Source organism: Aquila chrysaetos, chromosome 5, assembly GCF_900496995.4.
Source record: "Aquila chrysaetos chrysaetos chromosome 5, bAquChr1.4, whole genome shotgun sequence".
NCBI classification, from domain to species: domain Eukaryota; kingdom Metazoa; phylum Chordata; class Aves; order Accipitriformes; family Accipitridae; genus Aquila; species Aquila chrysaetos.
The window spans coordinates 47,700,936-47,726,690 of NC_044008.1; the positions used below are offsets into that span (position 1 = coordinate 47,700,936).

A 25,755-nucleotide genomic window follows, 5' to 3' on the forward strand; every position below is an offset into this window, starting at 1 on the left:
GTGACCTCTCTGCGCCTCCCGTCCCATACTTCCCTCTCATGCGAGTCATTTTGGTCATTAATCTCCCCGACCCCAGGCACTGGAGGGTGGCCCCTGGGACGTCCCCGTCCCACGCAGCGGCTGGCTGCCCCATGTCCTTGGGCACCCGCCGGCTGCCCGGGCCACGCTGCAGGGACAGCCCAGCCACCAGCAGCGGGCAGGGACGGCCAGGGTGCCCAGGAGCCCGCATAGCTTCCCGGTTACCTCATTGTATTAGAGCTTTATATTTATATTGGCGTTATATTTAACTCTGCTGTGCGCACCCTTTATCTCAGCGTGCCCGGGGAAGCCAGCCGGGCGTACCACAGGTGCCCAAAACCCAAACATCAAACTGAGCTTCACAAACTTCGTTTGCTGAGCACTAGCAGAACCTGAGGAACAGGGACAGCAAGCAGAGCAGTCCAAAACAGCTCCCCGGCACAGGGACAGAAGTTGCGCTTGCCTCTGTTCCACCTAGACCCTCCCAGGGACAAAGGCGGCAGCAGCTGGGTGCTGCCTTCACCCACCCTATAGGGCATGGGGCCACTCTTGGTGACAGCACGGGTGATGCAGCAGCTGCAGCCTGTTTGCATGCGATTAACCCAGGCCAATAAAGGCTGCCCGAGCTGGCCACTGCTCTCTTAGTCAGAGGAGCTGTACCAGGTGAGGGGGTCTGGTATGTTTGGGGGGGGGGGAAACATGGGCTGCTTTGTGCTCAGATTTAAGCTCTTTAGGGCTTTGTGTTTGTATGTGTGGGATGGGGCGGTGCTGCTGTCAAAGTTAGACATTAACAGTAAGTGCTAAAAGCCTAAAGCGTGGGTGAGGCTAATGCAGCAGGGGACAGAGGTGGAGGGACGCGCTGCCTGCAGGGCTGGGACCTGCAGGGGGGCCCACCTCTAGGGCAGGGGCAGGGGGACCCCCCGTCGTTCCCCTGCTAAGGGTGCAAATGTTTTTGGATGTTTGTAAGTGGAAGCAGGATGTAAGCTGGTAGCCGGTGGCCGGGTTACCTCGCTTTATGTGACCGTGGTCAAAGCTTTCACATGTCTGGTGTCACCCGCAGGCTTGGGCTCCTGGCACTCTTGTTGCTGTCCCAGAGAACTGCTGCTTAAGCTTCTCTCCTGCTGGACAAGCACAGTGGTTTGAACAAGATGATCAGCGTGTGCCGGGCACAAAGCCCTGTGGTTTGGTGTAGTGTGACTCTCCCCTGCTGCGCTCAGCATGAAGCGGTTGGGTGAAAGGTAGGGAAGCACCTTGCTATGAGCTTCTGTTGGCAGAGGATGCTTCCAAAATTTGCCAGTGGTGTTGGTCTATAAGGGACTGTGAGGCAAAAGCAAGACTTGTGGCCGTGGCAGGAGGCTGCGTGAGACCCCTGCAAGGGGCTGCCAGCAGGCAGGGAGCAGTGGCCTCTTCCCCGGCAGCCTGTGCCACTCAGGGTGACTTGGCTACAGAAGCAACCATGTTCATTGCAAATATCCCCGGTGATGTGGGGACAAGGCTAGCGAATTACTCAAATTACTTGAATCTCCGCAGTGGTGCACAGAGATTCAATCTCGGCACGGCATTAAATCAAATCGGTGACACAGATCAAGGGATACTGCTTTAATCACCTCGTTAGGCCACAGACATCATTAGTTACTCATTATGATGTGTTGATACCGGCATTCTCTGTAACACAGTTATGTACACTTGCTATCAGACATTTTTCTCGTCAAATGGGATGTCAATACCTTAACATCTTAATGAGTTACAGTCAATATCCATTGCAATAAAGCTTGTGTTTTCTCATGATTTCATCTACCCTTAGGGTTTTGATTAAAATAGCCACTTTTTCCAGGTAATTGATTGAGGAATTATGGAAATTCCATGTAGGAATGAGCACACGCTGCTGTGCAGGCTCCAAAAACCTTAGATCGTCTCCAAGTGCTTTAGAGACTACAATGGAGTTTGCTATTTTAATATAGATTTTGGATACCGTTGCTTAATTCTTCTTTCCCAGTCACTTGTCAAACAGTTTTAGTTCCAAATAAAGTAATTAAAATATCCAAGAATGTGCTGGAAAAATGTTACAAGCCAATCATTGGTTTGCAAAGGTCTAAGAATGAGATCAAGTGCTGCTGTCAGGTGAGCACTAGTTCAGATGAACATGCACAACAGCAAGGTTTTCTGATTTACTGCATTGGCAAAAATATTAAATCATTTGCAGGAACACAAAAGCAGCCAGAACAAGCTGCAGTATTATTTCAGGCTCAGGTTAAGCAAGCGTAAGTCTGCAGAAGTCCCCAGTTTTCCAAGGCAGCCTCTATTTAAGCAAAGCAGATTTTTTACCAAGTGAACTGTGAAGGAGCTTGCCAGTGTAGTGGGAAGGAGAAGTCTTGAAGGGTCCCCAGCTTGCTTGACCACCTTTTATTTTTCCTCCAAGAAGAATGTTCACACATCACCAACAGAAAGAAATTAAATATTAAAAGGAAGATGAAGTAGTAGCAGCCAGCCAGCAGAACTGGCTTGTTGTCCCACGGCTGTCTCCTACCCAGATGGACGAGACCAGACACCAAATGGGGCTGTGCCTGAAAGTGGTTTTCACCTCATGCAGCCACCAAGGTTAGTTCTCCCTGCCTGGACCGTGCTGTATCTGGGTCCTGCGTTAGTCCCTAGTACACTTCTGAACAGCTCTTGGTGAAGAAGTAAAGTTGGGCTCTTGTCACCTATGCTTCCTTTTCCAGGCTGGCTGCAGCCGCACTCATTGCTGGCACTCCATGGACTACTTTCACAATTTTTCCCTTACTAAGGTTGGGAGAAAACCAAGTCTGCCTTTTTACTGAGTGCCAGTGTGACAGCGTTGCGGAGGGAGCACTCGCTATATGTTTGATGTGCATCCACTCCTGCTCACCACTGCTAGGTACCAATGCCAATCATCTTTCCAAATATCGTCAAGCAAGCTCTGACCTCTTATGTATCACTAGTTGCAGTTTCTTAACCTTTACCCCCTGGATGGCCTTAATCTCTGATTATGCATGGGAAGTACAGATATGAAGACCTTCACTACGGCCTACCTACACGTAAGCATTCTACTGTGTGCAAGATCTTCCATTACCACGACCGCACTGCTCCTAGCTCTGGGGTTTTAACACTGACTGGCAGCAGCTGCAGCTTTGCCGCTGCATTCTCTAGGCAAATCCACGGGGCTCGCTCCAAGCACCTTTTATTCCCTCCAACTCTGATGTGTCCAGGGCTGTTTCTGCTGTGTGGTGTCTTCATGCTCTTCCACGTCCTCTGCAGCCAGGATGCCCTCGATGCTATCTTGTGTGCTTCTTTCGGCCGCCTCGTCTGCCCGCCCTGCAGCAACAGAGGAGGATGTGGGCTCGGCCCCTGGGTGTAGTCCTGCCTCTAACAGGTAGGAGGGAGGTGTCTCTGATGGTTATCCAGGACCTTTGGCTTGTCAAAGGTTGCCTGCTCAGTCCTCCTCTCCTTCAGCTTTCTGGAGACATCATCCATGTGGATGTGAGGGGCTTTTCTGTGCTGAATTCACAGAGTACAGCCGCCTTGGCAGCTCGGTGCACTCTCAAGTGTGCCACACAGGATGAACAGCAATGCCATCCCAGTGTGCCACACGCTGGGAAACATCCCAGGGTGCCAGGGGAAAGGGATGAAAAAACCCAGAACCTCAAGCCTTGAGGCAGGGGGATGGTGTTGCTGGACTGCCCCAATATGCATCGCATCTCCCAATCTTATTGCAAAGTGTACAGATCAAAATCTGCTGAGGGAAGGCTCTCCAAATTATGTAAAGTGAAGAGCTCAAACCAGATAAGTGAGGATGAGCCTTAAGTAGTGGCAAAACCTTCCACCTGTATTACCAAACCCCCAAGCTCTCCTCTTCTTAATCCTCTGCTGCTCCCTTGGGCAGCAGCCGAGGCAGGCAGGGGCAGAGCTCTGCCTGCAGCCCGGGCGTACCCCTCTCCTGCCTTGCTGCAACCCTTTCACTTCAACCCACTGGGACAAATCCTGGCTCCATGTAGGTCTTTGTTTGTCTGCACTTTGACCTCTGACTCCTTATGAAATATGTAAGTATATTACTAAAATACAAGTAGCTTCAGTAATTCCCTTTTAAACAAACCTCTGTGATATTTGACACTTCTCCTAATGACAGACCTAGGGCTGCAGTTTGGGACTGTAAAGCCACATTCAAACGGCCTTTTATTTTAAAAACCTCTTTTATAGAGGAAAAGACAGCAGAGGTTTCCTGGATCTAATTTAAATCCTCGATTGGACATTTCTTTACTGTTTATGGTAGTGAAAGACTGCGGTTGCTGGATTCGCGGGAATAAGAGAAAATTTGTCATGTTCTTAGCAGTCACTGAAAATAGAAAATGAGCTGTCGTGATTCACATTGGAAAACACTAGCCATTTCTGCTGCTGACCTCAGCAGCCTGGAAAAGGGCAAATCCCCGGCCGTGCCGGCAGCGGGCATGCACCCCAGGGTGCACGTGGCTGCCCTGCCAGCGAGGGCTCGAGGTGCTTGGGGGCAACCCTCCACAGACCTGTCTGTGCCGCTCTGCCCAGCACACACCTGAGCCGCAGGGCCCAGGCGCTCCTCTTAAGGAGTGGGTCTATAAAGTAGAAGTATCTGCGTGTTTGCGGAAGACTGTGAGCCCCCCAAATAATGCATTATGGGGGGTTACTGTTGTGCTGAAAAGTATGTGGAGTCACCGCCCCGAGCCCATGGTTCATCCTCAGGGCATCACAGCCTGGGGGGTTCCTCAGGACCTCCCCTGAGAGCCAGGCTTGGGTTGCCTGACGTACAGGTGGTTTCTGGTGATCTGTCCCCTTGTCCTTGGAGGATTACATGCTGTGGTGAGGCACTGTGGAGTTACCAGCAGGATTGATTTCTCCAGTTACCCAACTTGTCTGGATCACTGGAGTCCCAAAGTGAGTAAACAAGATAAGAAATCTGCTTAGGAAATACTCTGGATGAAAGCCCAAAGGAAAAATGTGGCTGAAAGTGTTCCTTTACACAAGAAGGAAAAGCTATCGTCTTTCATTTTTGTGCGGACCTCGCCCCTGTGCTTTGCAAAGGCGCGGGGAGACTTTGCACATTTGTTTTTAATAGGAACACGCAGATGAGGAGGTGCAGGTAACGATGGAGGTAGAAACAGCAAAGGCAGCAGGGGGAAAGCACGAATATTCAGAGTACTGAGGAGAAGTGAGATGCTTTGGGGCCTGATTCATGCTGGAGTGAGGAAGAAGTACTGCAGGAGGAGCCTGGGTCTCTGTGCCCAAGGAGGAGCTCCTACAGCTTTGCTGGGCTGCGGAACAGGCCCTTGACACATGGGAACGGACACGCAAGCGCTGGGCTCCTGTCTGCCCCCGACAGCCCCTTGCAGCCAGGCTGGAGATGACTAAGCTTAAAGCCATTTCTCAGTAAAGGAAAGAAGCACACTGGGGGTGCTGGGAGTGGGTGGGAGCCAGGCCCCCCGCATGGAAGGCAGCTACATGGCTGCAAACAGCATCTCCAAAAAGGAAAGGCTTCTGTGCTTGGGGACGCAATGGGCGATGACAGCCCGGCAGCTGTCCTGGAGGCTGAAGCTGGCCCCCCGTCCCAGGAGCAGGTCCATCTACCAGCCCTGCTTCCCAGCCCACCGCCAGCTCCTCCTGGGAAGGCAAAGGGCTGCGTGGAGGAGATGGCTCTGCCGGGCCAGGAGTGCAGCTGGGGCAGCATCCCTCTGTGAGCGGCTCAAATAGGTGGGGATTCACGAGTGGAAGATGCAAAGGACGGGCTGTAACCACAGCCCCAGCTCTGCCAGCAAGCTCGGAAAGGGGTTGGATGTGGATCAGACATTTTAGCAGGCTTCTCTTGGTACAGCTGGTGTAATCCAAACTCCTCTGATTCAGATATAGAACCTTCTGCAATGAGTTTACCTCCCTAATAATGAGCATGTATTTTATTTATAGGGTTTTTAAAGACTATAAAGTACAAGCTTGGCTGAAGAGCAACCCTATGAGGTGCTGGGCTGACCCCAGCCCCTGGTCTGTTCCCAGACCTGTCCTGCTCCATGGAAGTCCTTTTCAGATGCTCAAAGGAACAGCTTGCCTTCAGATTTATCTGAGTGCCTGCTCCCAGTTTTATCAGAAGTCCCACGAAAAATAGCCTTTCCCTAAAGCCTCACCAGCTAGAAGCACACAAGTGAGAACTGTAACTTTCACTGGGGAGGATGCTTCAAGCTGTTATGTTTATTATGAAAATCAGAAAAAGTGTCACAATGGTAATCTCTAAAAACTTCAGAACCAGAAGGCACATAAGACATGCCAAATTCTCACAACTGTAATTCTTTTTCATTGAAAATCAATGCCATGACTTTTGAGGGTTCACTTCACGATATTAATGTTTGGGATTAGTAATAGTTTTCTCAAGTCAGTGGAGGTTTGCATGCACCTCTGGAGGGGGGAAATTAGTGGTTAGTGCAAGGCTGACCGTGAGCATCACGACTTTCAACTAATTTTAGTGGGCTTTGCATCAGCTGGGTGTTGGTGGCTTTTTCAGCTCCACTCACTTCTAAAGGAGGCCTACCTAGAGCAATTGGCTCCCAAGAAGTGTAATTCATAACTAACAGAAATTATATGTTCCTTATCTTTTTAATTAGAGTATATATAATGTCAGTAATGATGTATTATCTATATGTTAATTTAAAAGGGTTGTTTTGATGTCTGACTTGCTTATGTAGGGTCATCAGTATGAGAATATGCATTAAAACCAGATTTAAAATCCCTGAAGAGTTATACAGCCCTGCTTTTTCAAAGCACTTGACCTTAGAAGTGTTTAGATTGCTTCTTTCTTATGCTTCACTTTTTTTTTTTTTTTTTTTTACATTGCGCCCCACTTGGCAAACACTAAATTGCAGGAAGTCATGTGCAATAAGGGACAGAAACAAGTTCACTTTATTTGGCTGTTAGTACAGTCATTGGTGTGATACGGAAGAAGACGAGAGCAGCTGAAATGCTAGAGGGGACCCTCAGCTCAGGAACATGTGCTCATATATTCCTCTGCTGGGATCACTTTAGCATTTGGTCCCTTTTTCTCGAGCTCCGTATTCATTTGGGAGCCCGTGGGTTGCTCACACATTGCTTGCTGTAGCCTCACCACATCTTGCATGAAATATGCCGTCTCTGGTCCAGGCAGGCAACGCTGAGGGAGTGCAGGTCCCTCGGGAGCTGCATCCCAGACAAGAGGTACTTCGGGGCTGGGACAGCCCCGCGTGTGCCAGCAGAATAAAGCCCCAGCTTGGGCAGAGGTTTTTAGGTATTTCTAGGACAAGAGCGATGTTATGCTGGAAGCTGATGCTGGCTACCCCCAGAAGGCCTGTCTGAAAAGCCGTCCCTTCTGGGTTCTCCAGAAAGAGTCCGCCAGCCCTTGGTGCAGGGTGTTGGGTGCCTGTGGCAGCGTGCACAGTCCGGGGGTGCAGGAAGGGGGTGGCCCTGCCCTCAGTGCCTGCGCCGACACAGCTGGGCCCCCAGAGAGGTTTGCAGCCCCCCCCATGCTCTGAGAGGAGGCCTGGGCACTTGTGCTCAGAATTGCAATAACATGGCTAGTTCAGGGGCACATCTGGAGGAAGGTCTGACATCCAGTGTCTGATGAGAACCTCCTGGACACTGACTGGTGAACTGAGTTGCAGGGGTGGTGACACTGGTGGTTGCTGTGTCCCCCAACCCGAGGGCCTTAGGACTCCCACTCATGTTCAAACTGACCTAAACAGATCAGCAGCTACCTCCTTCCCACGCAAGTGTAGCCGCTCCTGAGTATCTGCTGTTCACAGCTTGGTGTAGTAACAAAAAATCAGAGCTGATTCTAGTCTCCATTAATACACAGCTGTAAACTTCAGCATCTCCACAATCCTACCAGGCTGCCTGCAAATAGCCATTAGACCCCTTAGGAAAGAGAGAGCAAATAGAACATACGTGGTGCTTGCATGTGGGTTTACTGCCAGTTTTGTGAGGATTTCAGCCCAGAAGCGCTGTGTGGTTAGGTACGGAGTGGGTGTGTTGCTCCTCGGAGAGCTGCCGGCTGTCACAAGCCCTCCAGCTGAGTACCAGCCCTAACTAAAACCTAAGATCGTGTTTGAACCTTCAGCAGCCAAACTGGAGCTGGAAAGGCACATCCGTGTGATCCGAGTTAAGCTAGGCAGACCTGGGAAAAACAGGATTGAAGAGAGACACCAAAGAGTAGGTTTGAGACACGATGGCTGCCTCCGAGCTGCTGTAGGAAGTCGGGGCAGGTCTGTGATTAGATCTAAACAGAGCTGAGCTGTCTTTAGTGTCCTGCTGCATGGGTTTTAACCAGAGACAGGAGCCTGAATCATCAAAAATGTTCACAGACTAGAAATACCACTGTATACTGAAGTGTTGAAGAATTTCTTATCAATGTGCTTAATCAAAACAGCGCAGCCTGGCACTTTGAACACCAAACTGTCCAACAGTAAACTGCGTTTCTCCGTTGCAGCATGCTGACAGGCAGCAGAGTGGCAGAGGTCGGTGCCCCGTGTAGCCCTGCAGACCAGGTTTCCTGCTGGGACGTCACCTCCCAGGACTCATCCAGGCTCAGTTGGCAACGCACCGCGCAGGTGAGACTTGAAAGATGTGATCTTATTTTTAGGGAAAAGAGCAGATTAAAAAAAAGTTCTTGGTAAAGAGTGAGTGATGGGGAGCCTGTGGTGTTTTCCCAGCTGCAGACTAAATTGGCAGCATGGCTGTAGTGTCTGTCTTAGGCACTAATCCAGCAAAACACGTGAGTATGTGCTTAATTAAATCACGTGAGAAGTTTAAAGGGCTTGAAAGCATGCAGCTAAATGCTTTGCTGGGGACTTAATATTAATGCCTCAGTTTCCCTTCTCCAACATAGAGAAAGAAATATTTACTTCCCATACAGAGTGCTGACAAGCTTAATTCAATCTTACTTGTAAAGTGCCTTGTGGGCCTTAGGGAAAAGGTGCTATAAAAATCAGAATATTATTCTATGCTCCCTGGCAAGATCGCGCTTAGCTTCATGTATTACCCTACTGGTGATACATCTCCCTCTGGCTGACAGCAGGAGCAATTACTGCGTATAAACCGAAAGAGGCTGTTTAGAAGACTTGTGCTCCATGTAATCTGCAAACACCTGATGACAAATCCAAATCTGAAAAGATGGAAAAGTCAGTGGTTTTAAGGGGTCTTAGAGCAAAAACCTGCATGCGTGTGACTTCAGAGCAGCAATGGGAAAAGGGCTGTTTCTCCAGTAATGTATATTTTATTCCTCATTCTTTTTTATAGCCTTTGCTATTAATTTTTCAGTTTTTCTGGTCTTTTATAAGTTAGCAAACTGTACTCTGACACTGTTCTCTTATTTCAAATTTTCTTGATTGGATTGAAAAGAATCTGGAACCGACCTCAGAGGCAGCTGGAGTTCAGTGAAGTCAAGGGAACTGCTGCCAAGGAGAGGCCTGCAAGTGAAGCCAGCATGGGAGAGGTTAGGGCAGGATTTATTTTTAGAAAATCCAGATTATAATTTAGAACAAACCTCTAATTGTGATTCTGCATTTATACATGTTGAAAATACTGTTCAGGACAGAGTATCCCAAGCAACACACATTTTTCTTAAGGTTCACTGGCATCAGTACAGCTAACACGGGTATTTTAGACATTTTTAACACTCTGTCTTTTCATGCATTGGAATACAAGTATACTGTAATGCCTGCTTCTTTGCCAAAAGTGAGTGAAAAGGTGTTGCTTCAAACTGTCTTCCCAGGGAAAAAAAACGCAAATGACTGAAAATATGAAGCTCTTTGCTGGTAGTTATTGTGAATCCTCATCTCCTACCTATATTTCTGAACACTATGTTCTGACTGAACTTAATCTTTTTTTCCCTATTTTTGTCTTCTGTCAATGACAAACGATACTTAAACTACCACATAGTAAACATCAAGAATCATAGCTACTCCTTTTACATTTTTAATGTTTACTGTGCATTTCATTTGCAATATTATTAAGATGAAAGTATTTTAACAAATTTCTCGAATACCTGACAAAGTAATAATAGCAAATCATGAAAGACTGATTTTCTTTTTTAAAGTATGAACATTGGCAACTCCCTTCTCTGTTTGTGCATGTGTTTCTGCCCTGCCTTTCCAGGATACAACCTCTTTATGGAAATAATATTTCCTCTTCTATGCCTGCTGCAAGAGGCACACAATGGAGCCTCATTACTCAACAGAGACTCTACGTGCCATGAAAAATAAATAATTAAACTCCAACTATTTCAGTAGGTAAATACTGCCTTCCTCACTCCCGTGCATAAAGCAGACAGTGTTCCGTGTCTGGCAGCAATCTCCTCTGGGGGTTCAGCCTCCTTGAAGATCTCTGGCATGACACCTTAATGTGCTGATAACACTGTCACCTCCTGGGACTGTCCTGGGGCAAAGGGGAAGGGGTCAGCTGGGATACGAGTCCCCACCACCCGCTTGGGCTGCTGGGTCGGAGTCAAGGGTGGAGGAAGTTTATAACCAAACTGTGTCCACCATCCTCACGGACCCTTCTAGAGCTATAGCTTCTATATGTGCTACGCAGGCGTTCATTTTCTGCTCCCCCCCATGTTTGTTCCCTAGTTCAACTAAGCTTGGTTTTATGATAGCTGACATGGTACATGGCCTGGGAGTTTCACACGAATACTCTAGAATGATGAAGTGCTGTTTAGCTTCCATTGAAAGGGAGAAGAACTGCAGACCTGCCTACCCAGGATTCTCTGGCTCCACAGTTCTGAGGTCAGTGCTGGCAGTGCTGCCCTGGCAATTCCTAGCAACTGTGTGTAAGAACAGAATTTGGGGGGTCAGTGAGGACCACCACTGTCTGATCAGAGATAATCAGTCTCACTCCCCTGTCTAGATTCAGCAGTTTATTTGCATCTATAACTCAGTGTTTTCCCCTCTTGTTTTCTTTACCTCTGGTTTGCCCATTTTTCTCCTTGTAGCTACATTACGGGAAAATATGTATTTCCTCACCCTGGAGAAGTGCAAGGGAATCTCTGAATTTTCTCTTCAATGCAAACTGTAGCTTCTGCATGTGGTGTGGCAGCTCAAGTTCTTTATTTTATAAATAAATTTCAGGTTAGTGCTTTGCTAGGTAGTATGCATGTAAAGAACTGATCGGCACCCGTGGTACTTTTGGTGTTTGAGTAATGGTGGAAAAAAAAGCCCAACACCTTTGGGTGTCATTTCTAAATCACACCACTTGAAACTTCTGAGGAAAGTTGTTTGAGGGGCAGGGTATGTCAGTTACATCGTGTGGCTCCAGCTTGTGTAAGGAGTGCAGGCTTAATCCCAGCTAATGCTGTACAAGCATTGTCGAGCCGGTGTTCTACAACCACCTGGAACTGCTGCCAGGTAAAGCTTTAGGGTGCCTATTGCGCAGCTGGAGGAGACTATAATCAGAAGGGGAAGTCCCGCAGTGCAAACAAAAACCAGTGCTCCTCGTCAGCACTCGAAATCTGCAGAGGGAAACGGAAACGGGAGCAGCCGGGTAGCAGTTGGTGGGCGCGTGGCATTACGTGAGAGCGGTGGGGGGGGGGGTTCGCCGGTGCCTTGGTAGCACCCTCAGTGCCTGAGCTGCCACCGTGTCCACGTGAGCCCAGCTCACCTCCGCCGTGCACGACTGAACGTGCTTCGGCGATGGATGGCTGTCACCGAGACAAGTTTCCATTGCAATGAGGACCTGGCTTTCAGGTTTTTAAAGGTAAGGGAGGTGAATCCAGAAGGCTGCTTACAAAGCAGTGATGAAGGTTCAGTGCTGCAGTGACCAGAGCCATGGAGGAAGTGGAGAAAAGCGACATCACACAGTTTATGGCAGGAAAGTACCTGCCATAAGTCAGAGCAGCCCTGAAGATGCTGCCGTCTACGGCAGCCTCCTAAGGCAGCCCAGAGCCCAGGAGCTCCGTGATGTATCCTCTTCCCAGCTCCCCCACTCAGTCCCTTTCACAAGCAATAGATCTATTTATTTAAAGGGGGGTGGGGGGGAAAGATTGCAAGTCTTGGTATGATGCTTCTTTCATTTGCCAAGGAAAAATCTGAAAGCGTTAAATGTGCAGAGCGATTGACTTGGTGAAGCAAAGCGGAGGAATGGCTTTAAATGGGCCACGTGTCTGTTGCTGGAGCTTTATTGCTGATAGCTGATGACAGTTTGCTACTGGCTCTGGCCAGTGGAAAAAGTCGTCTCAATGACAGAAAACAAACAGGGGCAAACCCCTCCCCTTCCTTAAAATCCGATCAAGGAAATAGACTCTTAGCATGATGGGTTGTGACTAGGGCCCTGTTTTTGAAACGTGATCCATGTGTGCAAATCCCACACAGATCAGATGCCAAAACTGCAGTGCTGCTTTGACATTTCAGTTGAGAAGGAGAACAAATGTGTTCTGTACTCATCTTCGCTGTTTTTAAGCAAAAACAATTAACTTGGAAACTAGGGCTTTGATTGCTATCTCTCTGACGTCAGCTTTACATTGATGTAATTCTATAGACTGGTGGGATCATAGCTGATTTGCACTGGTGTAAGCAGGAGAACAATCGGGCCCTGTGTTTTCCAGGCAGTGAAGCTGCTTATGTCTTGTGCAAAGAAAGAAACTCAGTTAAACAACTTAAAGGGAAAATAAATTAACCAAGAAATGCAGGAGGAGCCAAAAGCGATATAAGCACAGATACAGCTACAATGTTCCAACTGTATCATTAGTTTAAAAAAAAAAAATACCTAGCCTAATTAAGTAAAGATTGACATTGCTATAAATATGTACAGTGAAGTCTCTAATTTTCAAGTTTTAATTGACACCCAAAGGTGAGCAATTTAATAACTTACTGCAATTTTATTTATTTTTTTAGTATACATACTGCACTTTATTGCCTTTGTTCGAGATCCCTGAATGAATGTCAACTTCCTTTCCCTTTCAAATAATGTTATACAATATGAAACAAATCAACTGTAAGGATTAAAATTATAATTGATCTAGTGTGTAAGTAGCAAAGAAAGCACTACCCAATATAGCCTGAGTTGAAATCCTAGCTCCCTCTGTGTGAAGGAGAGCTGACCTTTGTATATGGGCCAAGGATTTCACCATTGATGACATTCGCCAGGCAAGGATATATATATATATTTTTTTTTAATTATTTATTTTTTTTACACACTGAAGCACAATCAGGCCTTTCAGAGCTCAGCTTTTAATGCTCATTTTTTTGCTATAGTTGCTATTATGCTTTCACTTTCAGAGGATGTCAGACTCCTGAAAAGAGAAATTGTTTTGGTTTAGGTACAGTAAAGCTTACAAACACTACGCTTGGGGTGAGAGATGTAGGCTTGGTCTTTATCAGGGGAATTTTGGTGTATGACAAGAGCGGAACTGGGCTCAGGATTGATACAACTGACCCTGCCAATGAGTGACGTGAGCCACAGCATTCTTCACTATGGACTATACAATTACAGGACAGCAGCTAATCAGTGGAATTTTAGGGAATACTTTTTATCTAAAAAAGGAAAAAAAAAAAGGAACAAAAATTGGGCACCATTGAAACCTGAATCTGGGTAATTTTCACACTTCTGTATTGAAAAATCAGTCCTGATGACTACATGCCACCCATTCTGCTCAGTGACATTTCCATTCAGTCTTTACTTTTTAACATGTAGTATGGGCCACTAAATGGCCATGAATGTATTAGAAGGGCTATGGCTAGTAAGTATGAAACTAAAATTTTTTAGAACGAGGCCATGGCAGTTTTGCAATAGCTCTGGCATTTACCTAATAAGCCCCAACTCACTGACTACTTTAGTAAATGATATGCAACTTCTCTCGTAAACCATGCGTGTGGTTATGTTAAATATTGCCCTGTATTTAACAACGTGCTACTTTCCTGCCCTGCTCTCTCGTAAGTCTAGTAGGAGTTGTGGTATTAATTTAGCCTGGGTAGAACTATAGGCTGGACTTGTTGTTCCAGCAAGGTAATCGCTTCTCTACATAAACGAATTACCCTTTTCATTTATAGTGCCTGTGGGAAGTTGTGTGTAATTTCAATACACTCAGCAGTGTAGCTGTAGTAATTCTTTAATGTGTTGCAAACGTGCTCACTGTGTCAGTTTGCTCCCAGGTGCAACAGCTACGCTTGCAGGGTGAGACGTATGACAAGAGGGCCCTTTGGAGGGATGGTGGCTCTGCTTCACCTGTGACTGCTGGACTCTTCTATGAAATGGGTACTGATGTGATGGAGGATGAGCACTGCCTGAAACTGGCAAGTCCAAAGGCCTGCCTGACAGAGGCCGAACGGGATAGCAAGTCTGCAGACGGCTGTGTAGAAAAACTTGGCAAAAGGTGGTTGTGGTTCAAGCTCCAGATGAGCAGCCAGTAGCAGCGGAGGCACGTGAGGGCAAAGGCTGTGAACGCGAGTCCTGCCATAGATGAGAGAGCTGGCCAAGCTGGGAGAAGGTGGCTGGGATGTGCCGCCAACTTGTCGGTATAGTGCTAAACCATGACCCGGCTGCTGTGGTAGGAGAGGGAAAGTAAACAGGGCTGGCAGATGCATCAGAAGTTGAACTTCATGAACGCCTACCAGATGGAGTGGCACCAGCAATTAATTTGGTGCCATTACTTGTGCAGCACTGCGCTGGAAATTATTGCAAGATAGATCAAGCCATTATCAATAGGAAAACAGCACTGCAAAACTCCAAACACCTCCTTCCAAGTGTTATGCGCTCACTTTCCACTGAAATTAATAGAAATAATATAAATGGGGTGCTTGGATTCCTGCTGGATCACTGCAATGAGTAACTGGGGCATAGCTTCTCCATATACCTCTTCAAAAGTAAACAGAGTGCTGAGTGGCGAGAGGTGACCTAGACTGAAACAGCTCTTGTGCTTCTGTTTTCCCAAAACCTTCTACTGTTGGTGACATCTTGCTGTTTCTCTTGGCAAACATAAATCTCTAGCTTCTGTTCAGGGAATGTCATGACTTGTTGTTGCTACAAAAACTTCAATTTTTATATGGAAACCTATATATTTTCTGATTAATGTTTCCATCAAGCTTAGTCCTGGGTAAACATTGTGTAATGTTAGCATTCATCAGTGAACTTGCACAAGCCCCTTGAAAAAATACCCAACAAAACTGTTTCCAGTCTAGAATGACTATTACAGCCACAGAAAATATCTTCTATGTAAAAGAGAATAATTTCCCTCTCTTTCAGAAATTAATGATCTATTCGCAAGTCAATTGTTTACTTTTCAGTGCATTACTGCCTGATAAGTGCTGATGCAATGAAACTGAACTGTTGCGATCTTACTGAGTAGGTATCCGCTTAGATTGACATTTATGCAAAACTGGTGGTTAATCTTTTTGTAAAGCAGAACCTTTACATGTCTTTATCTTCATACTTCTATATTTCTGTTACCACCAGTCACCACTTCAGATGAGACAGCTCGATTCTCTTTCGGAGCTGGTATCTTAATTACGCATCACACATCAGTTACTAAAGAAGCATACAAGGTTTATGAAGTATCATTTTAGGAGTTGCTTTGAACAGAGAAGCGGTTATACAAGTTACTGTTTCCAAAGTGAATTATGGAAACGCAGGAAGGGCTTAATTTCTGTTGGCAAGAAGGCTTGACCTCAGTCTCTGGAAGAGCAGCAGAAGCAGAGATTCCATCCTGAGAGGTGCTAAGCTCCTGTTGCTGCTGCCAGGAGAGCGAAGAAGGCACAGGGCATCCCATGTGATCAGGGGAACTTGAGGAGCAGCGCAGGACAGGGACTCGGTTGCTTCCAACTAAAGGAATCTCCTGTATGTAAACAAGGTTTTGTAGCAAAGTGTTGAGTCCAGGAAATAATTTCTGGCAGGGAGGATAAGCTTTCCTTTTGAGGAGTGCCATTACTGCTCTGTTGTTCTGATAGTTCCCTCTCAACTAAGTCTTGGCTGTGTCTCCAGTGAGACAGTACTACTTAGAAAATAAAGGAATTTGAGAGCACGCAGGGGAAAAAAAAACCCAACAGATAGCATTTTACTAATTTCAAAAAGTGAATTTAGGAGGTAAGAACATGAAAATAGCTATATATTTTTACTTTGAAAGGGCCAATTAGTCGTGAAATTAAGCAATGGAGGTTTTTGGTAGGAACTGTATGAAAAGATAAATCCCTGTAAGTTAGCAAACACCAGGGTCTAACAGTAGACCACCTGTTGATTTACACTTGTTACATTTGTTTACTCTCTTGAAAATATTTAGCACCAGGACCGTGATTTGTGTATTTCTAAGAAAGAAAACTAAAATATTGCTGTTCCCACTCTGTTGCAGATCCTGATTTTCTAGTCATGGGCCAGGTTTCCTGCAGAAGTAACTCCATTGACTTAATTGATGCATTTATACCAGGGAGAGCTGAGATAACAAGATGAGAATCAAGCCAATAGGCCAAAATTTTGAAAAATAAGTATCTAAAATTAGGTGCCTGATTCCATAATTAGGATCCTGAGTAGAGGTGGACTGGTTTTTAAAAATGCTGCGGATTGACAAATTCTGCGGCAATCAGTGGGAGCTGGAGATGATTTTTTTTTTTTTTCCTTTGAAAATCAAGCTCTTTTATTTAAATGTCCAAATGTTGTTATGGGCTAATGTTGGACGTCCAGGGTTGAAGGTTTTCATTTCCTATCCCTGTGTATAACTGTATCAGCACATACCCAGTGCACAGAGTTCTCACCATGTAGTACTCTGTAGAACATGAGTATGGCCTACCTTGCAGACTTTCTGATATGACAGTCTGTGTTTGGGGACTCAAAATTAAAAGATGAGATGAATTTACTTTCTTCTCTTTGATCCTGAGGCAAGCCCCAAATGTAACAGAGAGGCCTAAGGGCTGTTCAAAATCACGCTGGTGAGAAGCTTTGTGGAGGAACTTCTGCATGGGCTGGAGAGGAATACAGAACAAAACCACCTCTGTGGCTCCCAGCATCAAGGTCTTCCTGCCTCTCAGATCAGGGTGAAACGAAGCAAGTGGAGGACGTCTGGAAGCACTGCCTTAATGCCACTCAGATATCTCTGCATGACATAATAAACCATGTTACCTGGAAATTGTAAGGATGGGAAATGCAGTTTGGGCATTTTTAATGTATTTTTGAATCTGATTGGCTTGATGCTACTCAAATACTTAAATCTAGCTGTTAAATAAAGATGAATGGGGCTAAAACATATGCTCGGAAGTATTGGAGGCTGAAGCCAATGGTGGTAACACAAAGGTAGGCATACATACAGAAGACAGTTTTCTCAAGCTATCCTTGCTATTGTGGTTATATGTATCTTGAGAAAGAATTATGATGAATTCTTTTCCATTCAACTAGACACACTTATCTGTATATATTGATGAACTAAAAACCAAACGCCAAATGGTTATAACCCCTAAAACTAAACTTTTAGAACATATTGATATTTTAAATATATTGGTTTATAATTCTTTCAGTTTCAGTAACAGCTTGTAGGAATCTATTAGTTCTTGCGGACTAATAAATTCCTACAAGCACATAACTCATTTCTATTTTAATGCTCCTTCCAAAGTGGTTACTACTGGTGACAATTAAATTAGAGTGATTCCTCATAGGGTTTTTTTAGCACACTTCAAATTTGTTTGATTGCATACTGTATCTTCTAGTCTATTTCTGACTGTCTTCATCCTTTGGCTATAATATTCTCCCAAGTGTGGTGGCTTTATACCACAGAGGTGGCAGCCATGTCAAAAGTAGTTGTGCCACATCACTTAACAGGCAGTAATTGTCTCCAGGAATCACAGGAATCTTGATCTGCTGCATCAGATGCCACTTCTTTGACAGCTAAAGCTTAAAAGACACTTGGGGATATAACCTAAAATACACTCTGTTCCAGGTTGCAGGGACCATGCCAAAAGTGTAAAGTGCTGAAGGTCTGAAAGAAAACATAGCCATACATTTATCTTGATTTATTTTTTAAAAAAACAAAAACTTCATTTCTATATGAACAAAGCTTATGTGACAACACTCTGTCATGCTGCCCCAAGTAGGGATTTTTTTTTTTTTAAATCCAATGGCCAGTTTCAGCCACGCTTCACATGTGGGTAGTGTTCATAAGAGAAGAAAGGTCTGATGCATTTCAGGAAAGGGAGGTAGGGTGGCCCTGTTAAGGTTTCCACTGAGAAAGAGGCTGCCACTGAAACTCCCACTTTTCAGCACTGGAGACTGTATGTGCAAGAGCTGCTTTGACTGCACGGATGCTGCAGCCTAAGCTCTCACCTGTCTAGACACCAAAGTTAATCAACCATGAGACACAAACTGATAAGAAACCTGGTTTTGTCCCTGCTTGTGCTCCCAGAAGTATGTGTTGGTCTAGACTTAGCAGTGGGAGGGCAGTTAAAATTCTGTTAGTGTTTCTAAGTTAATCCTGCTTTTGTGTGATGTGTAATGCAGCCATATGCTTTTCAGATGTTTTAACTTGATGTTCAGCTTCTGAGGTCAGAAATGTATTTCAATACTGTCATTGTTCCCCCAAAATTTCCAAGTATGTGTAAGCGAATTCCCGTGGTTGAAGCCCCTTATGCCATATTTTCTCTGCGTATTCATGCAGCGCTTATCGTTTGGTTGGTGACTGGGAGGGAAGTTATGAGTTCAAGGCCATTTTTAATCATTTTAGCCAAACTAAGTCCACAAACTTGTTTGGGATATTTGTCCTTGTTTTGCTTTTAATATTATACATGAAATATTGTAAAATTAAATCTGTCTAATCATTCTCAATTTTCTCTTCTGCTTTTTTCAGATCTGTTGTATGTCTATGCGGTCAAAAGGGAAACCATCCTTCCTTGTCTGAAGTGAAGCAGGACCTGAAGCATGTATCTCAGACATACCCGTTGTTCTCTGGGTTCAGAAATGGTCTGACTCAAGAGGGGAAGCTGATCCTGAAATTTCCTATGCAGTCACATGGAGTAGCAGTGCACACCCGGCCTGGCTTACTCTTGTCGTGTCCCTTAGAACGTCTTTTTTTTTTTTATGGTAAATGTTTTTCAGGCTGGCACCTACATTTCCCATTGGGTTGAACTCCTAAGAACTATGAAGTAACAGGAAACTGTGCACTTACTGTTTGGCTCATTAATTAAGAAAATACTATGGAAAAAGTGCTTTGAGAGGGCATTTTCTTGGAAGTTGGGCCTAATTGTGTCTGGTGAGCTGTTTAATAAAAAAAAGGTGCCGAAGTGAGATTAAGACTTTTAAAACTATTAAAAAGTACGATGTGAAGCATAACAGTTAAATAGCTACAGTCGTAGTTAAACAGTAGAAAGGCAGATTTGATTTTGATTGTAAAACCAATATTAGAACAAGCTACAAACTAATTTGCAATGTCTTACAGCAACAATTAGTGGCCTAAAGGATGTGACTTTTCATTAGGATGACTATCACTGGTAGGAGGATCTGACAGGTGGCTGAATCATGCCCAGCGTAGTCATGTTGAACTTCACATATACACACATCTACAGTATTTATTGCTCAGTCAAATTCCTCCTTTTATAATTCTGGATTGCCACATTTGCAATTATATTGCATCCGGCAGAGAGCTGCGAGATCTGTAATTACCAAACGTATCTACAGCAGTCACACAGCAACAGAAGTGACAGTCATGTACTTATGAGTGTAATATCAAAGCACTGCATGACACCCTCCTACTTGCCTACGTATTTTGGGGTATGACTGAAATGAGAGATGTTTACTGGACAGTTTATTCTGTGAAGCACCCTCCCAGTGTAAGGATGTACAACTGATAAATGAAAGAGGGAAATAGGTGTAGTTCATATGAGCCAAACAGTGTCGAATTGAGTTGTTCTGGATTTTTACGTTCTCTGCAATATCTTCAGTGGCTGCTCGGCTGGCTGTGAGAAGAGGGGGGCTACGCAGATCCTAGGTGTATATGCATCTGCAGGGATCCTGGCGCACCAGAAAGGATGGGGAGTTAGTTGACTGACCCGTGCACATTGTTTCTCTAAAGAAAGGGCAGAAGATGTGCATATTTATAAATCATCTCGTTGTAGGGAGCGAGTGCTCCCCGTAGCGCTCAGTCTATAAGATGGAAGTGTTTGTAAACAATAATCACGGTGGCAGGGAATTGCCAGTGTAATGACTGGAGGCGCGGCGGTGTCTGTGTGTATGTGAAATACAGGACCACATTAAAGTGAGAGAGGCCCATATCATCTCATCTGTCTTTTCTGACTGAGTCCAACTCAGAGTAACAGAGCTGTCTGTGGGGCTTTCCCTGGTCCTGCTACAGTCTCCAGGTGAGCTAGGGTCTTCTGAAAGGGGAAGGACCCGTTCCCTCTCCTGTCACGAGGCCATGATACCACGGCCACTTTAGCCTGCATAGATCTGGGCCCCTGGTGAAAGAGGGAGCCCTACCACCGCAGCAGCTCGTTCCCCCCTCGTCTGTGGTGGCACTAGCAGTGTGCCCGCACCCGACGGACTCAGGCTCAGGGCACAGAAAGGGCCGCAGTTGCGGGGAGGTTCGTGTTCGGCAGCCCCCGTTCCTGACCTGCTTTGCCAGGCAGCCGCGCAGGCCTCGAAACGAGGGATGGTGCAGGCCCATCCCTTCGGGGAATCTTGAATTTCTGCTGGATTAAGGCGGTTGTGTAACCACAGCCCGGCCGACTCCATTGTTTCTCTGCACAAAATAGTTATCGGTGTCAAGCGGAGCGTCAAGCGCGGCGCTGCCAGGCTGGGCAGTGGGTGGGCGCGTGAGGGGAAGGCATCAGGGCTGCGGGCTCCCCCGGGGCCCGGCACACAAACGCGGCCCCCTCCCCGCCTTCGCAGCTCCTCCGGCCGGGCGCTGCGAGCGGGCGGGGGGCACAACCTCCCGCGGATCGGGCAGTTCACGCTTCGAGTGGCCGCTCAGCAGGCGCCTGTGTTTCTAGATAGATAGATAGATAGATAAACCCCTACAGCGACGGGCACGCGCTCGTGGGGAAATGCGGGGGGCCACCGTGGGAGCACCTGCGTAGCTGTACAGGGTGAAGAGGGAATGCCGGCAAGCGGCTGACGGCCGGCAAGCGGGGGACGGCCGTGCGGGAAAGGCCCTTCGCGGGAGCGGGTTGAAGGGCCGCGCCAGCCTCCGCCGGAGCCGGGTGAGTGAGGGGCCGCTCTCCTCCACGGGGCGGGAAGCTGCCTGCCAAAATACTTGGCGAGGGGCGGGAGGGAAGGTAGGAGGGGAGGATGCCGTTTGGGTAAACCGATAAACCGCAGCGGCACCGTTTGCGGTGCCGACAGGGCAGCGGCGGCCGCGCTCCCCGCCGCCGGGCCGGGCCGGGCCCGCCAGGGGCGGCAGGCCCCGGCCGGGCCGGCGCTGTGTTGCCATGACAACCGAGTTGCTCGGCGGGCGGGCAGCCAGGCTGGAAGTGAGGGCAGGGGATTGGCCGCCGCGGGTCACGTGAGGCGGGCGAGGGGCGGGGCGACTGGGCCCGGCCCGGGGGCGGGATGAGCGCGGGGCGGGCGCGGAGCGGAGCCGGGTCCCGGGTCCCGGTCCCGCGGTGCCGGTGGGCGGCCGCCGCCCTACCCCCCCTGTCGGCGGCCGAGCGTGGCGGGCCCCCCGCGGCCGAGCTGCCCTGCCCGCCGGGCTGTGATATGTGTGCCCCGCTCGGCGGGAGGCGGGGAGTGCCCGGCGGAGAGGAGGGGAGTTAGTCAGCGGCGAGGAGGAGGAAGGGCGGGAGGCAGAGCCATGGAGAGCAGCGCTCCGCGGCGGCGGGAGGGGCGGGCTGTCTGACCGGGGCGAAGCGCGGGGGGCACGGCCCGGCAGCCCGGGCGGCAGCGGCGGGGCCGGGGATGAAGGTGCCGGGCAGCCCCCCGCCGCCAGCCGCCGGCCGGTGACGGGGCGGGGGCCGCGGGCCGCGGGCCGGGGAGGGGAGGGAAGGGAAGGGGGGGAGCTCGCTGCCCTCCTCGGGCAGGCGGGAGGGAGGGAGGGAGGGGACTCCGGCGGGGGCTGCCATCGCCCGGGGCCGCGGTGACTCAGAGCCGGCGCGGCCGGGGGTGAGCCGAGGTCTGTTGTTGTGGGATTTTTTCCCCGGCAGGTTATAAATAGCCCCGCTCGGCGCCGTGTCACGGAAGGACACCCTGGCTGGGCGCGGGGAGAGGCCGCCGGCCCTCAGCCTCCCCCGGCCGGCCGCCGCCAGCCTGCCTGCCGGCGGGCCCAGCTCCTAGCGGCGGGGTCGGGCGAGCCCCCGGCGGCGCGGCCGGCCTCCGGCTTATTGTTTTGACACGCGAAAAATAATTCGTATCGCTGGCGGGAGGCAGCGACGGCCGGGCTTCGCGGGGAGAGCGGCAGAGCGCTTCGGCTCCTTTCAGACCTCGCGGAGGAAACGGAGGAGAATGAAGCCGGAACGAGGTAAAGCGTTTATCAAGGTATTTCTCTTCTGGGTTTTGTTCCCGGGATGAGAGGTAGCCCGGTATTCGGTGTTATCGCTCTGTTTCCGTATCCCCTCCCCGGTCATTTTGGGGGGATGGGAGAGAATCCAGGTACTCGGGTTCAACTGGGGAAATGCTGAGGAGAGCGGGATACTGGACGGTGCCCTGCGAAGGGGGTTAACAGCCCGATGTCCTGCCTGCCCTTCGGCTTTCCATTGTCTTGGTTGGGTGGAAGGGAGACGAACGCCGTAGCGAGCTGCTTTTGCTCTGGGAATGCTGCAGTTCGTGTGTCAAACACAATCAGCTTGTCAGCACAGAACTGCAGCGCCGAGGCGAGAGGCGGTCCGAGGCAAATCGGGCATCGACTGACAATGTCGGCACATGTACACAGATGTCAAAACGTAGCTGAAAAACACCCTGAAGATAACCGTAACTTCCATCTGTGTTGTTTTATAACCCGACGGTGGGTTTTGTTGCGGTTATAAAGGAGATGTATCATAACAAGCATGCCGAAATACTAATTTTTCACAATCCTTCGGTTACATCTTTTCTGGATTACTAACATCTGGTTTTACAGAAAAATAAAGTCGACTGTCTACGTATATGTTTATAACACTTCAGCTCTTTTGCAATATAGCAACAGCTGCTGATGCCCCTAGAGTTGAAAATACGGCATGACTTCTGTTTTGATCCACAGGACCAGTGACTATTGATTCCTGTTAGTTAAAGCAAGATTATTTTTTTAAACAAATCTCATGAGTGCTCATCGTAGAATTTTGAGTGTTAATTAAAAAAAAAATCTTGCTTGGATATTTGGATTTCTTAAAGTTTTGATGATTCTATTGTTTACCTGGTTGCTTTCAGTTTTAAAAACACATTCTTTTTGTGTCATAATCACTTTGGTGTTTTGAGAAACACTTTTAAGATAGCTTGGATATCTGTGTATTAAACGCTAACACTTACATGACATACACGTCTTAATTAAGTTTGTTAATGATATGTTTGCTAGTAGCGACACTGCATAAATGACCACTCTTAGGTGGATTTCTTGTATGTGTATGCTGTAAGGATTATATGGTGTGATGATAGCACAGATAGTACGGAACCGATCATAAACATATGCATAAATTAATGGGGTTTAAGTACTAGGGATTTTAAATGGGCTTTTCTCTTTGCTTTCCTCCTTGTTTCTTAATTGCTTAAACCTTCACCTGGTCGATTGCAGCAAGGCAGGTTGTTTTTAGAATAGCTTTAGATTTTCATACCAGACCCTGAAGTTTGAAAACTATTTACTGTCAAAGTGAAATAAAATTTCAAAATAGCCAGGTAAAACCCAAGTCAATATTTGCAGCTTTAAAATGTTCTGCTGCAGCGGTTAAAAACCTTTATGTGACCTTTGTCTATTCTTTTCTTTAATTTTTAGGCAGAAAAAGAATGTTAGAAACATTTTTAGTTGCTGTATGATAAGTGATCAGATGCCTTTTTTTAACCAATCTGGTGCAGAGGAAACCAAATTTATAAAGAAAGCAAGTTACTAGGTTTTTGGGTTGTTGTGGTGTTGGGTTGTTTTTTCCTAAGCTGACGTTAATAAATCGAGATTCCTGTCTGTTGTAAAATGTCTATCACAAACTGGGTGAAACCCTTCAGAAGTAATATCTTGAAATTCTTTTAAGACAGTTAACAAAACTCTTGAAATAAATCATGTATCTTGCCAAACGTTGGAGAGTATCTTCAGCCATTTTAGTAGATACCTCTGGCTTAACTGAGCTAATGTAATAGAGCAATACCATGCACAAAGGGTGTTGTGAAAGTGCTGCCTAAATGCCACATGCGGCCCACAGAGACTCTTAGGAGGCACGAATCATGCAAATGTTTAAATGTGCTGCTTTCTGCATAGCAGCTGCACCACAAGATACAGGCAGTCAAGTGTGCAGTCACCTGCTTCCAATTGTCGCAAATTAATAGCAAAGGAGAGGAGAGAAGCAGACCACTCAGCTTGCCACAGTCTTCACTTTTCTACAGACCCTCAAAATCCTGAGAAGACTGCAAATCTGCACATGAAGTGAAACATAAAGAAACAGACTCTTAAAAAGACTTGAAATGTTTTGGGTTTTTTTTCATTCTTACAAATAATTGTATCAGAGTCCATTTGGAACAGGGAGATGTAGTTCTTGTAGTTAGAATTAAGCTTAAAACTATACTTAAGGATGTAATGCCCAGGCATGTTGGGAGAAGGTATGGTTTAGCCTTTGTCATACTACCAGTAAGATTCTTGTTATCACCAGCAAAAGTGGGTGGTTCAGGAGAAGAAAGGGGAGATCTAAATGCGCAAGCGCTTTTTTTAACAGTGGGAAATATTATAGAATATTTTAATTTGAGGAGGTGAGAAGGATGAGCAGAAATGAAGAAAAAAGGGAAATTTAGCCCTAAGGTACTTACCTTCCTTTATAATAAGGAAAGTTTGAAAATTACAGATAGAAACATGCAATATATGAGAGCGGTATGGAGGAGATGGAATGTGGAGTGTTGTGTAGCAGACCCATGGAGCAGTTTAAGTGAGGAAGAGAGGTTTGAAAGTGCAGGTGAAAATGGGGACTTACCCCTTTGCCATGCAAAGGCACAGCGCATTCACAGAACGTGTCTCATGAGCATCGCTCAGGACTTACCCATCAGGTGGTGTGTCAGTGTGGAAGGGCAGTGCTTGCTCTAAGCACATTCACATAACTGCCTCTATATTGGGTCTAGAGAATGCAGTAACTAAAATACTGATGGCTGCTGCTTGGCTTTACCTTTCTTATGCTGCCATTCTTAAAGTGAAGTGTTGAAGCATCTTAAAATACCGTGGTCACGTTGCTTCAGCTGAGGCTTCACCAGTGCCAGTGAGAAGAATGATTTATCTCCCTTTCTTACATACAGTGTTTTTGGAGTGATGTTTGAGTTTTGGTTTGGTTTTTTTTTTTTTGTCTTTCTGCAGTAACAACATATCAGCTTACCTAGCTTTGATGGACGATATCATCACGATTTTGTTTCTGCAGTACAGCTGCCTAGTCAGCTGCTTCGTGTTGCATGTTTGGACTGCTGTTTCCTTCCTCAAGTACAGAGCTTTGCTCTTGCTTCTATTGAACTTCGTTCTAATGACTTCTGATCGCTTCGCCAGTTTATTGAGTTTGGAAGACAGAACTAGACTTCGTAGCAGACTGCTTGCAAACTCTTCCAGTTCAGCTTTGTTCATAAACTGTATAAACACGCTGTTTCACCATCGGAGTTAATGAAAACATTGCATAATGTCAGGGTGATAGCTTACTG

The 25,755-nt window shown here is 46.9% G+C and overlaps 1 protein-coding gene across 3 annotated transcripts in view; it reads left to right on the forward strand.

The window, feature by feature from the left end:
- Positions 1-22,011: 22,011 nt before the first annotated feature.
- Positions 22,012-25,755, forward strand: part of FAM214A (family with sequence similarity 214 member A) — a 49,559-nt gene continuing 45,815 nt past the window's right edge. For all 3 annotated transcript variants that reach the window (XM_030013024.2, XM_030013025.2, XM_030013026.2), the window contains exon 1: positions 22,012-22,429. Coding sequence is in view for 1 of the 3 variants with exons in the window: in XM_030013026.2 (XP_029868886.1) it covers positions 22,414-22,429 (16 nt within the window). In the remaining 2 variants the exon portion in view is untranslated. The remainder of the gene's footprint in view (positions 22,430-25,755) is intronic.